This window comes from Lycorma delicatula, chromosome 1 (genome assembly GCF_047948215.1).
Source record: "Lycorma delicatula isolate Av1 chromosome 1, ASM4794821v1, whole genome shotgun sequence".
NCBI lineage: Eukaryota > Metazoa > Arthropoda > Insecta > Hemiptera > Fulgoridae > Lycorma > Lycorma delicatula.
The window spans coordinates 336,503,352-336,517,294 of NC_134455.1; the positions used below are offsets into that span (position 1 = coordinate 336,503,352).

At 27.1% G+C, this 13,943-nt stretch overlaps 1 protein-coding gene across 1 annotated transcript; it reads left to right on the plus strand.

Annotated features, from left to right (window-relative positions):
- Positions 1–1,992: 1,992 nt before the first annotated feature.
- Positions 1,993–7,376, plus strand: LOC142318375 (antileukoproteinase-like). Its single transcript, XM_075354959.1, has 2 exons — positions 1,993–2,241; positions 7,065–7,376. The coding sequence occupies exons 1-2, from the start codon at positions 2,019–2,021 to the stop codon at positions 7,217–7,219; spliced, it is 378 nt and encodes a 125-aa protein (XP_075211074.1). The 5' UTR covers positions 1,993–2,018; the 3' UTR covers positions 7,220–7,376.
- Positions 7,377–13,943: the final 6,567 nt, after the last annotated feature.

Consider the following 13,943-nt stretch of genomic DNA (forward strand, 5'->3'; position numbering starts at 1 on the left):
CATCGGCTTGTTCAAGGAGTTGCTGATAATTATCCACTCGATGTTCTTTCTGATGTTCGGTCATCAAACGAGGAACAAACTGCTGCAACTCGATGCACGTTAAATTTTTCTTGTCCATTGTGGTCAACAATGACATTAATTTCAGACTGAAACTTTTGTAAAGACATATTGGTATAGCTAAATTATACACAGCTGAAATATTTCTACAACATATGAAAAAAAAAAACACATATACCAACCGCAGACCTTCAGTATGTATTTTATGTGCGCAGATACTTTAATGACACCATATTATTGCACCAAGGCAACACAAGATAATAACAACTTTTAACATACATAAGCAATTAAACAATAAACAGAACTTTACACAGAATTAAGAACGCAATAAATGAACAAATTTGCTTGATTTTATTACCACAAAAACAACCAATAAAATACACAGAAAACTGAAGTTTATTGTACAGACTATTCTTTTAAAATATATAAAAAATCGGCAACGTCAGACATTCTCATCTATGCAAGGAAGTAGAAATGGGAGGCAATTATTAAAAGAGTGAGGCATTGAATACCTCAATGTCTTATTATAAAGATAATTATTTACTCATAGCAATAAAGAAGTAGTAATAGAACACATTATTAAAAAAAAAAAAATCGGTTTTATTTGTATATTGCACTATTAAGCATACAATTGAGTGAATCATATTAAGATTAGATATCCCTTATCTAGGTAGCTACCCATCCACCCAATCAACCCAATGTTTGTTACAAACCCAATCCGGATACAATATGAATTAATAATTTTATTAAAAAACCGCAAAAAACATTGATCAAAGTTAAATTTTAAAACTGAAGTCTGGTACAATATTTCAATGGAATATGATGTATCATAATAGTAAAAACATCCAAATTATCTTGGTGTGCATTTTTCAGTGAAATTTGATTAATAAATAAATAAATTATTGTATCTGGAATTCAGAAAATACTGCTGTTTAATGATGTAAACTTCAGTTAAAATCAAAATTAAGCATGTTTTGGTAATTTGAGTTTGATAACTCATGTTACTGGTGAGTACTAGACTTGTTAGTTACTATTTCAGATACTGTTTGTCCTGGAGCTAGACAAGCTGCAGGCTGGTATGAAAATTATGTCCTACATGTATAGAACTAGACAGGACAGCTAAGGTAATAGCTAAATCAAACTATAACTATTTTTGTGATTTGTTAATCTTTTCTTTATCTTGAATTAAAAATATATAAATTGTTCTAACTTCTCTTTTTTTTATTAAACTCACTTACACCATTTTGTTCAGAATTAAACTCTACAAGTTTTGTTTAAAAGCTTTATGTGTTTATTACCCATTTAACAAACTTATAATATGTCAAACATAAAAAAACAGGGTTATTACCCTAATTTATGGGTTTTCACCCCAGATTTCTCAAAACCTACTGCAGATAAGGTTCTGAGAACAATTTTATTCTATTTTTTCAGATCAAAAACCATAAGAAATCACAAAGTCTGACCCTTAAAAGCCCTAGAAATTTCAGTATGACCTCATTTCACCAGGGTAGCAGAAATCCGAGCAAATTCTTTTACTAGTCATACCTCACAAAGGAAGTATTTTAGACATATGTTTATATGTACTTTTTGCATTATTTTCACAAGTAAAAGTGGTTATGAAAGTCCCAGGAGAACTTTGTGAGACACTCAGTATGTATATTTAATATAGTTATCTGGGTACTAAATCCTGCATTTTTGTGCCAAGAGTATCTAGGTAATGGATTCATTAATTAATTTAGGTTAATGATAATTTAAAAACAATTTATTTTACAGTTAAAATTACCACAATTTAATTTTTCAGTAACCGTAATTGTGGTTTGAAACAATTAATGAGAATCTGTTATCACTTGTTTTTTTATTTTTTAACTGTGTTAATTTGTGGTTTGTTGTGGTTTCCTGATTTGTGAGCCAATATGCTATAAATATTGTTAGAAATAATTTAAGTACATATTTTTATTACAATGTTGTCTTGGGTGATTAGATTTGCATTACTGCTTCTTTTTCTTTTTGGAAAAAGTACAGGACAACTGCTTTCATGTCCTCCAGCAACAGTAATTGACATCTGTGATTATCAATGCAATTCAGACAATGAATGTGGTGGAGGTTCCCTGAAGTGCTGTCCAACTGCATGTGGTGGTACATTCTGTGTCCTACCTGTCTCAGCAAGAAGAAACATGAACTTAGGTAATTAAAAATAGCTTAAAAGGTTCTTATATTCAAAAGTGCAAAAGGAATTTCATAACTTCAATTGCAATGTTTAAAAAGAGAATATTAATTTCAACTAATTTCTGTATGTTAATGTCATTTTAGAAATGAATGGAATTAAAATAATTTCTATAATAGATCAATTTATAATAAATAAAATATAAATTTGATGTAAATGATATCCTTCTAGTAAGAAAAAAGAAATTAATTTTGTTCACAGTTGATAATTCACATTAATAATAATGTCTTGCTGATATTTTCTTGTTCAAATTTTAAAATTAACTTTATGTAATTTCAAGTTATCAAGTTTTTTTTTAACAAAAGCAAATAATTATTTTTTTCTGATATTGTTCTTTTTAAGTAATAATTGATTATGTAGGATCATGTGTAAATGTGCTAATCCATGGATAAAAAAAAGGAACTATCCCAAAATTTATCTGTTGATCAAGGAAACTGTAATAAAAACTTGGTCATAGCAACATAATAAAATATGCAATTTATTATAAAAATAAAAGCTAGAGTTATCTAAAGTCTGCATAAACATGTAAATATAATAATACTAAAGAAAATATGTTGAGATAGTAAAAAAATAAAAAAAAGAATTTGGTATTAATGAAAATTATTTGACTATATAAATTATTTAAAGAAGATATGGAAAATTCAGTCTATTTCTAATTAGTGTCATATGAAATGTCACCAACAGGGATGTTTTTGAAGGTGCCCCAAGATATGTTTTACATGGGAATACACCTAGGCATAGTAAATATTTTATAAAGATGACTTAGTGTTTTATTAAGATACTTCAAAGTAAAAGTGTAATTTTGTTATCAATGAAATGAAACAAAATACCAACAGAATACAAATCTAAGTACTCTGTGTATGTTTTTATGTGCATATGAGCATATGTTATTTCATAGCATTACTTTTAAGTGATTTCAAGAACTGCATCAAATTATTAATTGGCCATTTATTTTTAAAATACAGCTAATTTACTGTTGAGAAGATTTGGAGAACTACATTAAATTGACATTGGTATGACCAGTTTTGTTTTTAACATATCGGTTTTCCTCATTAAAGTTCAGAAGGCATAAACACATATAGTTTTTCTACCAAAGGTAATTGGAATAATCTTTACATTGCTAATTGTTCAGTGGAGGGGGGGATAGAGTACTCTTATAGGACAAACAAAAAATCAGCGCTGGTCCAGCAATTCACTCCACAATGCGCTTTCTAAACTTTGACAAGTAATAATACCCATTGTTATCAATTTTAATGTACATGATGCTCTGATGAACCATCTTAGTACATTCTAAATACTGTGATTTTTCTGCTTCCTCTTTCTGATTTTTCTATCTAAGTAAGATAGAAAAGAAAGAAATACAGTTTTCTACTGTAAATATTTGAAAACTTATAATTTAAAAACTTTTATTGCAGCTAGCTTGCTGGAATATTTTTTTGATTGAAAAGATTCAATATTATCTAAACTAGTAAACTGTTAACGTGGAGTAGTTTAAAAACTACTGGAAAAGAAAAAAATAATTTTTATCACTATTACTTTATATCATTCATTTTTAGCAATATCTTTTTTTTTTGTTTGAGTAAAACTATGTGAGTTGTTATTCTACTTATAAATTAGATTGTTATATCTTTCAGTTGGTCTATTCAAATACGATGTCATTAAAAAATGACACACATGTTTAAACAGACTTTCTCTTAAAAATGTTAACCACAATTTGTCATGGTGGTCATTATTTTGTCATGTTTAATTTTTTTTTATTGAAGTGAAATTTAGAGCTGATCTGGAAATCCTTTCAAATAATATTCTTTGTCTTTTATTATTTACTTTTAAAAAATCTGATGTAGACACCACATGACTTCCTTGTACGCCTATTAAATTACATATACACTTTTTTTTAAATGAAAAGTACATACAATTCTATTTCATTAATAACCTCTGATATTTTTTCATTTTTTTATTTTTTATTGTTATTATTGAATAATTATTTATTGTAAAATTTTTATTACAATCGTTGGTTAATAATTACTAATAAATCAATATATTTAAAAAAAAAGGTTAAAAAAATAAAAGGGATGAAGTTGGATCTGAACCGATGTGCATTCCCCTTATAAGACCCAAATATTTCATTAATTAGAATTTTATTTGTCTATAACTGTGTAACCAATGAAAATAAGTACCACTTATGATATATCGTTAAAAAGCTCTCAGTGAGGGCTTATTACTGCAGTTAACAAAAAGTCCAAAATCCATTTTTTTTTTGGATTTTGTGTTTTTTTGGACACTTGGTCCAGTCGATTGCAATCGAAAGGGGAGGTGCACAACTAGATGTTATAACAGTCCTAAATCTAATATTTCAACATCCTACGGCTAATCGTTTTTGAGTTATGCGTGATACATACGTACTTACATAATGATGTCATGCTGAAACTAGTCAAAATGGATATTTCTGTTGAAATATGAAAACTGAAATGTTTTTTTAATATTCTTTAATTTGCACAATGAAGTAAAAAAAAGTTAAAAAAGAAAAAAAGAGATGATGTCTGAAGACCGAAATCTTTTGCAAACACAATACTTCCTTTACTTTGTGTAAGGAAGTAAAAAAGTGCTCTCTGCTACCTGTGCAATTTTTAGTTCTATAAAATGAAAACTATTAAACCATTGTAAATAAAACATTTATAACTTGAAAACTGATGTCCAAACTTTAATAGAAATTTTAAAAAGTAGTCTCAAGAATGATTGATTTAAGTTTACTTGTATTTTGTTAACTGGTCCTTTATTTTTTTAAAAATTAAAAAATATTGATCTTTGCTTTTAAATTGAAGAGGGACAATTAGACACTATAGATCTTAGTTTTTACATTTTTATTATTTTTTTTTACTTTTTTTTTGTGATTTTTTTATAGATAAATTTTGTTATAGATTAAAGCCACTGTTTATGTCTGTTTTATTAGGATAACTACAGTCTTAGGCAAATTTTATTTTTATTTTTTTGTCATATTTTACCAACAGCTACTTTTTTGTGACACTAGATTAAAAAAATAAAAATTTGAAAACTTCCTTCAGAAATAAATACTAGCAAAATACTATAGCAGGGCTGAATTAAATAATAAAATAATACAAATGTCTAGAACCTGTCATTCGGAGGGGCCTGGCTTTGGTATAGAAAAAATAAAAGTAAATAATAAGTTAAAAAAATATTTTATTAATTTCATTTTTAATAATATAGAATACAATGTTATTATTTAAAAATAATACAAAAAATAGTCATCATTATAAATGACAAAATAATAAAATCAGATTAGTGCCACTGGTGGATCTAAAGGGGACCATGGGGGGGGTCCAGTGGTCCGCTTTATATATTTGGAGTATTAACATATTTGAAAGTTAACATTATGCATTTTTTAAAAAGGTACAAAATAAGTAATACATTTAAAATTAAAGAAAAATGCAAAAAAAAAATACTTTTTCTCTTTTTTAAAAAATAAAATAAAAATATTAGAAGCAGTCTTTTGTTTTTTATGAAGCCGAAAAGGAAATTTTCCTACTACTCTTCAATCTTTGTTTGAAGTTATCTGGAACTTATTTAAATGGGGCCTCAAATTTAAATTTTGTCTAAAGCCTGGAAGACTATAATCCAGTACTGTACTTTAGAGAAAGAAAATACTAAAAAGTTAAAGATAATGCTGTTTCATCTTTAAATTTCTACTTTTCTAAGCTCCAGATTAAAATCTAACACTTCTGACTTACTTTCTTTCCAAACTGGTGAACACTTAAATAAATAAAAATAAATAACAAATTTATGATTATTATTTTTAACTTTTTAGTGCAATTTTACTTGTAATTTTAAAATTGATTTTATTTAAAAATTGTTGGTTTCATTTTTTGTAAGGGTAATCACATAAAAATACTATCTGTATGAAAAAACTGATTACAGAAAATGCAGAAATTTGTATCTTGATGAAAGTAAAAGAAGGAATGCAAAGAAATAGGTAATACTGAAAGGCTTTAGACCCTCAGAATAGCTGAAAATCAAATTTTATATTTGTAATTTTTTTAAAACTTTTTTTAAATATATATAGATTGTAGATCATCTTGCTCCTGTATAGAAAGTGTTTAATAGGAAAATGTTTTCCTATTAGTGTTCTTAAGTTTTATGGAAAATATTTTGAGTATCAGAATGACTCAGCTATGTACTGTTATGCTATAACACATCAATGCTAAATAATGACAAAAATCATCTGTGTAATTTAACGATTAAATATTTTTCCACTCATGTTATCTACAAGACGCTATGGAAGCAACGGAGAAACTTCTACAAACAAAATACTTATTAAAACTGGAATAATTTAATCACAGGTAAGGCTTGCGCATAAATAATGACACATATTATTTAAATTGAGAATCTCTCTTTTTTTTATACAAGCTAAAAAAAGAACTGATTATTAAAATAGAAAAGCATATTTTAAAACCAGAAATAAAAAATATTAAATAGGTAGAAAATATAAGCACCAGTATTTATCATTATGTTATCAATATGATAATGAGAAACATTATAATCAGTTTTGTCATTCTCATAATATCATTGATAATGACAGAATTGCAAGTAAAGTATTCATATTTTACAAAAATTTTATTGGAAGAGTTATTCATTGAGTAATTTTGTTTCTCTCCTTAGCAAATTGTTTCCCTTTTTCTAATGTCACTGTCTTAACTTTTACATTTGAAGTAGGTTTACAAGTTGAAACAGTAATAATAAATTAACAGTTCTATAACTTTATTTTCAGTGAAGCCTGGTTTCTGTCCTGAAGTACCAAAAGGTCCTTGGGTGTGTGCTAACAGATGTACAAATGATGGTGACTGTGTGGGCCGTGCAAAATGCTGTCAAAATAGATGTGGAGCATTAGCTTGCATGCTTCCTGGTAGTTTTAGGGGTCGCTAATATTTACTCAAAACTAGCAATGTAGTAAGTTTTGCTTTCTTGTAAACTCTTTGAAAAAATGATTTATGTTTCAAATAAATGTTATTTGTATATGTAGCTTTACTTTTATTGATGATAGTCATCTCACTAGATCGATATTATTAAATAAGTTTTTTCATTTTGTGTTGTTTATTATTAAAAATTAGCCCTTTTCATTACTCTGCTATCATAATTAGAAAAATTCTTCATCAAACAATTAAATTGTCAATTTACATAAGTAAAGTGTAAGGTGATGTTACAGTTTGTATAAATTACTTACAATAGGCATGTAAATGATTTCAGTAATTTGTGATTTGAAGTGTATTATTTCTGGGCTATATTCAGTCACAAAATGCACATACACTGTGTTGATATTGTATATATCAACATGTATTTATATATATATATATATATATATATATATAATATATAATATGATACACAACACATATAACATATATATATATATATATATATATATATATATATATATATTATATTATATGAGCAGCCATATTATAGCTGCTCATATTGGCTACATAAGCTACTAGTTTTTCTTACAATTTAGATTTACTTGGTATTTGGCACTGATATTATATTAAAGTTTTTTTCTTATTTTTATTTTTAATCATAGAAAAAAACAAATTTTTTACCTGTTACAATAATGATGGTTCAGAAAGTTTACTAACTCTTTGGTGATTGGCCAGCATAATATTTATTTTTTTTTTGTTTAGTATCATGATTGTGCTAGTGATCGTGTATGATAAGAAAACATATTCCAGACATGTAAGATTTACTTTTAGGTACATTTTAATTACCTACAGATATAACTTACAAAATCAATCTTAATAAGTCATCTCATAACACCTGGACACTTATTGGTGTACTAGTATATATGCCCAAGTTTATGATATTAACCAAACCTTACAAATTTTAGATATATCACACACATAAAGACCATGAGGTCAATATGAAATTCATAAACATTAAATCAATAAATTCAACACAAATCAAGTATACTGTTTGATTATATACAGGTAGGTGTTAACTTCAAGACTGGTTGCATTAAAAAAAATACTTCCAGCTTTATCACTACTGATGAAGAATCATAGCTCCAAAAAGATTCTCTGAAAGATACTGCAATATATTCAGAAAGATTACACAAAAGATAACAAAACGCATACAAATAAATGAAGTATCCCACAAATGTACAAAATTTTTTTTTTGATTGCAATAAGTGTTACACTGGGAAGAATGGATGTATATTTGACCACATGTACGAATAATAAACCTAAGAATTTCCCATAAAAACAGAATCAATTTCGGCCAACTATTTTACAGAAAAAGGAAAAAATTATTAGCCAGACATGAAAATTTTACACATACAAAGTAACTAAACACAAAAGAATTGATCAACATGAATTATATAAAAATATTAAATTACAGGAAAATTATATATTATTGGACAAAGATAACTCAGATATACAATTTGATAACATAGCAAAACAGTACCATCTCTACAAAATGTCAAAGTCAAATATTATCTGCTTTAAAATGGAAGACTTTATCATCATCATCCTTTCCCTTTACTTACTTTTACTGAGTTGGACTGAAGCTCATGAACTTCCAATTTACCTCTTCTTTCTACCTTTTCTCCTCAACAACTTTCTCCACCTCTATTCTCTTTTACAGGTTTTCTTTAACACACTGATTATCTTTCTTGGTCTTCCTCTACGTTTCTTCTAACTGTATTTAAATAAAAATGTCTTGATATTCTTCCACTTGGCATTATCTGTAAGTGCCAAAATCGTCTAAATCTGACTTATTCAATTCTCTCCTGTAATGCTTTAAATTCAAAGTCTGCAGCATTTTTTAATTAATTTCTTCTTGTCTTTCTGCTGTGTTTCTTAAAAACTTCATCTCTTTCATCTGTATTTCACTTTTTTCTCTTCTTGCAGTCACCCAAGAGTATGAATCATATTATGTTAGAATAGGGGAGTAGTAAGTAATTCATGACTATTGTCTATTTAACTATTTGTAAGTAAACAATTCAATTTAATATTGAATTTTTAGTAATCATTGTTACTAATACTACTAATACTTTAGTAAAGTAAACTTTAAAGTATACTTTAGTACTTTAGTAAAGTATTCCTGTCATCTCCACTCTACACTAATTTCCTGACTGCCTAACTGTCCTCAGATATTTTACACTCTAAAATATCAAGACTTTTAATATTTGCAGACTTCTTTGATCATTCTAGAACATCATCAGTGTATTACTTTACTGTATACAAATTTTGCATCCCCTACTTTCAACCCATTAAAGATGGTGCTCATTTTTGACTGATGCTTAGATTGATGTTTGGATAATGCATTAATCTAATTGAAAACTTGATCAGAATCTGCAATTATCAATCTCTAATATGCATAAAGTTACTATTTAAAAAATCCTAGTTATTACTAGCACTAAACAAATTTGTATTTTTTAGCAGTTACTTAAAGAAATTTAACTTTTGGGTACTCAATTTCAATTATCAAGAAAAACAGGAGGAGATTAATTTTTTAGATTCATTAATTCACACTTTTTTTGCTGTTGCATTAAATTTTATCCTTAAATTAAAATGTTAAAATACACAAAACATTTCACTGGAGAACATGCAATTTTTGATTACAATATCATAGAAAAGAATTAAGAATTCTGTACTTGTGCCAATATCATTCATAACAACTTTATATTATATATTTTATATAACTTTATTTTATATTTCCAGTATTTTAACTAAAATACTGACAGTATTGTAAGAGTGAATTTGTATAAATAATTGTAAAAAAACTCAGAATAAAATGTGGTATTTTTCATAAAAACATGAATATGTTGCATGAACAGTTACAACAACGAATATATAATAATTTTACATGCTATTTATAAATTGTATTAGTAGCAGTTATTTTAAATAATGTAACTGAAAAATAGAAATTTATAAAATTTTTTTTTGTCAATTTCCTTTTATAATAATAAAAAAAAAATAGGTGAATAATTATTTGTTAGCATTTTTAAAATTATTAACTAAAAATATTATTATTAAAAATAATTACCAAATATTTAAGAGATCAAGGTATTATGTTTTCAATACACTACCTTTTTGGAAGGGTAATAATCAAGGTGAGAGAATATTCTCTTTGCACTTTAGATTGTGTGGTAATTTACACTGTCGAAACCAGTATGTTCTGGTAGAACTGTAATTGGATAATGAACCGATCATCTTTTAAAATGAAGTTATTATTTCCTTTATAACTCCACTGCAAGCTTCCAACATTTTATTTTTAAAATACAATAATAAATTCTGTGTTTTCTATGAACAGGTCATTTTACCATGTGAAATATACATATACTGTAAAAAAATGTTATAAATAATTTGAGATGGATTTGTATGAGGTTGTAAAGAATGCTTTTATGAACAAGTAAATAACATGTTAATCTTTCTTTGTATGTGGATGTAAAAAAAGGAAATTACAATAAAATAACCTTTTTTTTTCTCTTATCTATACAAGTAATAAATTAATCTAAGGATTTTAAAGTCAAGATTATTTTATTAATTTTATACAGTAAGTTATTCTTTTTTCAGGTTTCTATAAAGCCTGAATGATTTAATTGTTATTTATCAGTATTATTCTCACAACCATGAGGGTAATGAATACTGCAAGGTCCAGGGGCTGAGCCCGCTGGCTAGACAGGAATGACGAGCAAGGCAAGCTCTGTTCAGATGATGGGGTCCTCTTAGCAAGATGGTAATGGTGAGCAAAGTGAGCTCTGTGGCACTGGTGTAGGCCTTGTGGCCCAAAGAGCGAACCCCTGGGTCAGCTACGGGGTTAACCTGGGCCCCGACCGACGCGTTGTTAAATAATCAGATTTAAGTTTTCTAAATTTATTTGAAATAGTTTGTCTTATTTCAGTGATGATGTAATAATTTTAATATAATTAATAACACATTCTTGGGATTGATTTCTTTGAGATTAAAAAAATAAACGATATTTATTACCTCAGATGTAAAGCTATATAGCAAAGAAGGAAAGTAAAATGAATGATTTGATTTCACAAACAAAGCATAAATGAATTAAATACATAAACATTAGAGTGAATGATTAAATAATAAGACTAATACAATACAGCAATAATAATAACAGTTATTGTAGTCATAATAATTGCAATATTATGTATATTACTAGATAATTATTGGTTATTAGTTTTATCTGTTAAATGCTTTGTAAATAATCATATACATATCTAATCTAATCAGACAATATTCAATCACTGAACTTATAAATTTATTATATATACTTGTATGAATATCAGTATATTTTTTAAATTTATATATCTATTCAGTCATTGGGATTATTAGTACAATTGGTATTTAGTTTTTTTTATTAACATGAAAACTGTCAACTGATTTATTGTTAATAATTAAAAGCAAAAATGATAAAATACAAATAACTGTTTGATAAATATTCTGTTAATTTCTTCTCAAAGTTATTTTAACATGTGTAAAAAGTTTATCGTGAAAATACATCATACAGGTTAATCATAAGGCCTTGTTTTGGTTAACCTAATACACATACCCACCTGATGAAAGTCGTCCCATCTCCTTGAATTATTTTTATTTATTTATTTTGGAGACATCAGTCATTGCACAGTCATTGGTTTGATGCTATTTTCCATTTCTTTCTGGTCTGTATTAATATTTTAACTTTGTTATATTTACTCAATCCTACATGTTCTACAATCTGTTTTACATACTGCATCTTTGTCTTTCTATCATCTCTGTGTTACTGAATTAATTAAATCTAACTGTCTTAATACATTTCCTACTGACCTATTCATCTCTACAAGACTCTGCCACAAACTTTACTCTCATATTCTTCTTAAGATGTCTTCATTTTGAATGGAACCACCTAATTTTCATTATCCTCCTGTTAGTTTAAAAACGTTATCTGCTAATAAAACTAAAATTGTGACTACATATTTTAAAAAACAACATTAAAGGATATTCAAAACAATGAATGTGCCTATAAAAACCGAGTGGAAAAACACGAGACAAACACACACATCAACGTTATAAACACTTCTCAAGAAACTGGTTGTGAAGGTCTCATAGTGGGAGACGATGAGGAATCTTTATAGTGGGAAAAAATAAACTTGGATTCAACTTCCATTGCAATGGATATTCGTTGAATTTGCTTACTGACAAAAGAGCCTTTCATGCATGTTATTCCAGATAATCTCTGGTACAATAACGGATGTATCAAGACCAAATGGGATTTGTCACTTATTTCAATTTATAGCCAAACATATTGTCCACCAGACTAGAAATAGGTGACCTCTAATATTTCAGACAATTACACAATAATTTTGTAGATTCAGAAAGGGGTGCATATGCATAAAAGATTAAAAAGTTGCAAGAAGTGGAAAAATGCAAAATAAATATTATTGAGGTACAGATAGGCCCATCAGGATTCGTGTTAATCAGATTGGCAGCAGCATATCTCAGTTGACCATGTTACAGATCACTGTGTTATTAAAAACTGCCTTCAATTAATCAATAATGTAAGTAAATGTCTGAAAACTGTTCACTTTTACATGTTCCACACGGAAGCAACCGTAAAATATAATTTCAGTAATAAACAATGCTTGCCCCTACACCCTTGATGGATAGGTACTAAATAATTGTATAACGTAGGAATAAAAATTTAGGAAAGAAACGAAACATTTATAATGGATTATTAATACAATTAATGCGTTAAATGGTATTCTGTGTTTTAAAATTTGAGTAGATAAAATAAACTTAAAAAATACTGGATTCAAAAAAACACGCTAAAGGTAGAAAAATACTATTTTTCAGTTCTTCTTTAAAAAAAGTACTTTATTTGGTTTTCAACAAACGCTAGATTTGGCTTCAAATTCAAAACTTAGAAATTAACAGAAAAAATTAAAAAGTTTTTTTTAATCTTATGGCGGTAAAGTTAATAGATTAAGTGCGTTTTTTGTCAGATTTTTTTACTTTTGTTTTAATTTACATTTTTTAGTTTTATCTTTGTTTCAAACAATGGTAGGTCTACAAAAACAGTGATCTTGTGAAAAAAGCCGATTGCAGGAAACGTAAAAGTGAGAAACCTGCGTCTTGATGAAAATAGCAAAAGTAGTAGAGAAAAGATGTAATTAAACAGACTTCTACTAAGAATAAGCAAGACTGTCTGGAATGCGAGATATTGTCTATATTATTTTTTCCCGTAAACGGTTCTAAAAAGTAAACGGTTGTTACTAATTTTTCTCAAAGTTTCCATGAAAACGGCTTGAATATAAGAATAACTTCAACTTATATATCATTTCGCTTAATAATTCTGTAGAAATCAATGATTGCGAAAAATAAAATATATCTTTAAGTTGTATATGAAAATGATTTACTTTATCTAAAAAATTCTTTCCTTTAGTTAAGTTTAAAAAAACTTATTAGGGAATTTCAAAGAAATTTCCTCTGCACAATAAAAAAAATAATCGACTTATTATTAATAATCTGTCTAGTGAATAATACGGCGTAAAAATACAAATGCTCGAATTGAATCTCTTATTTTTTTGAAATCGAATAAATTATTTAAAATTTTATTTAATAATTTTACAAAATTCTATGTTGTAGAATAAAAATAGTAGTTT

Excerpts from the sequence above, each read along its gene's own strand:
- LOC142318375 (XM_075354959.1), top strand. The coding sequence starts at position 2,019 with ATGTTGTCTTGGGTGATTAGATTTGCATTACTGCTTCTTTTTCTTTTT. Across the intron at positions 2,242-7,064 it reads AAGAAGAAACATGAACTTAG|TGAAGCCTGGTTTCTGTCCT; the intron begins GTAATTAAAAAT and ends CTTTATTTTCAG.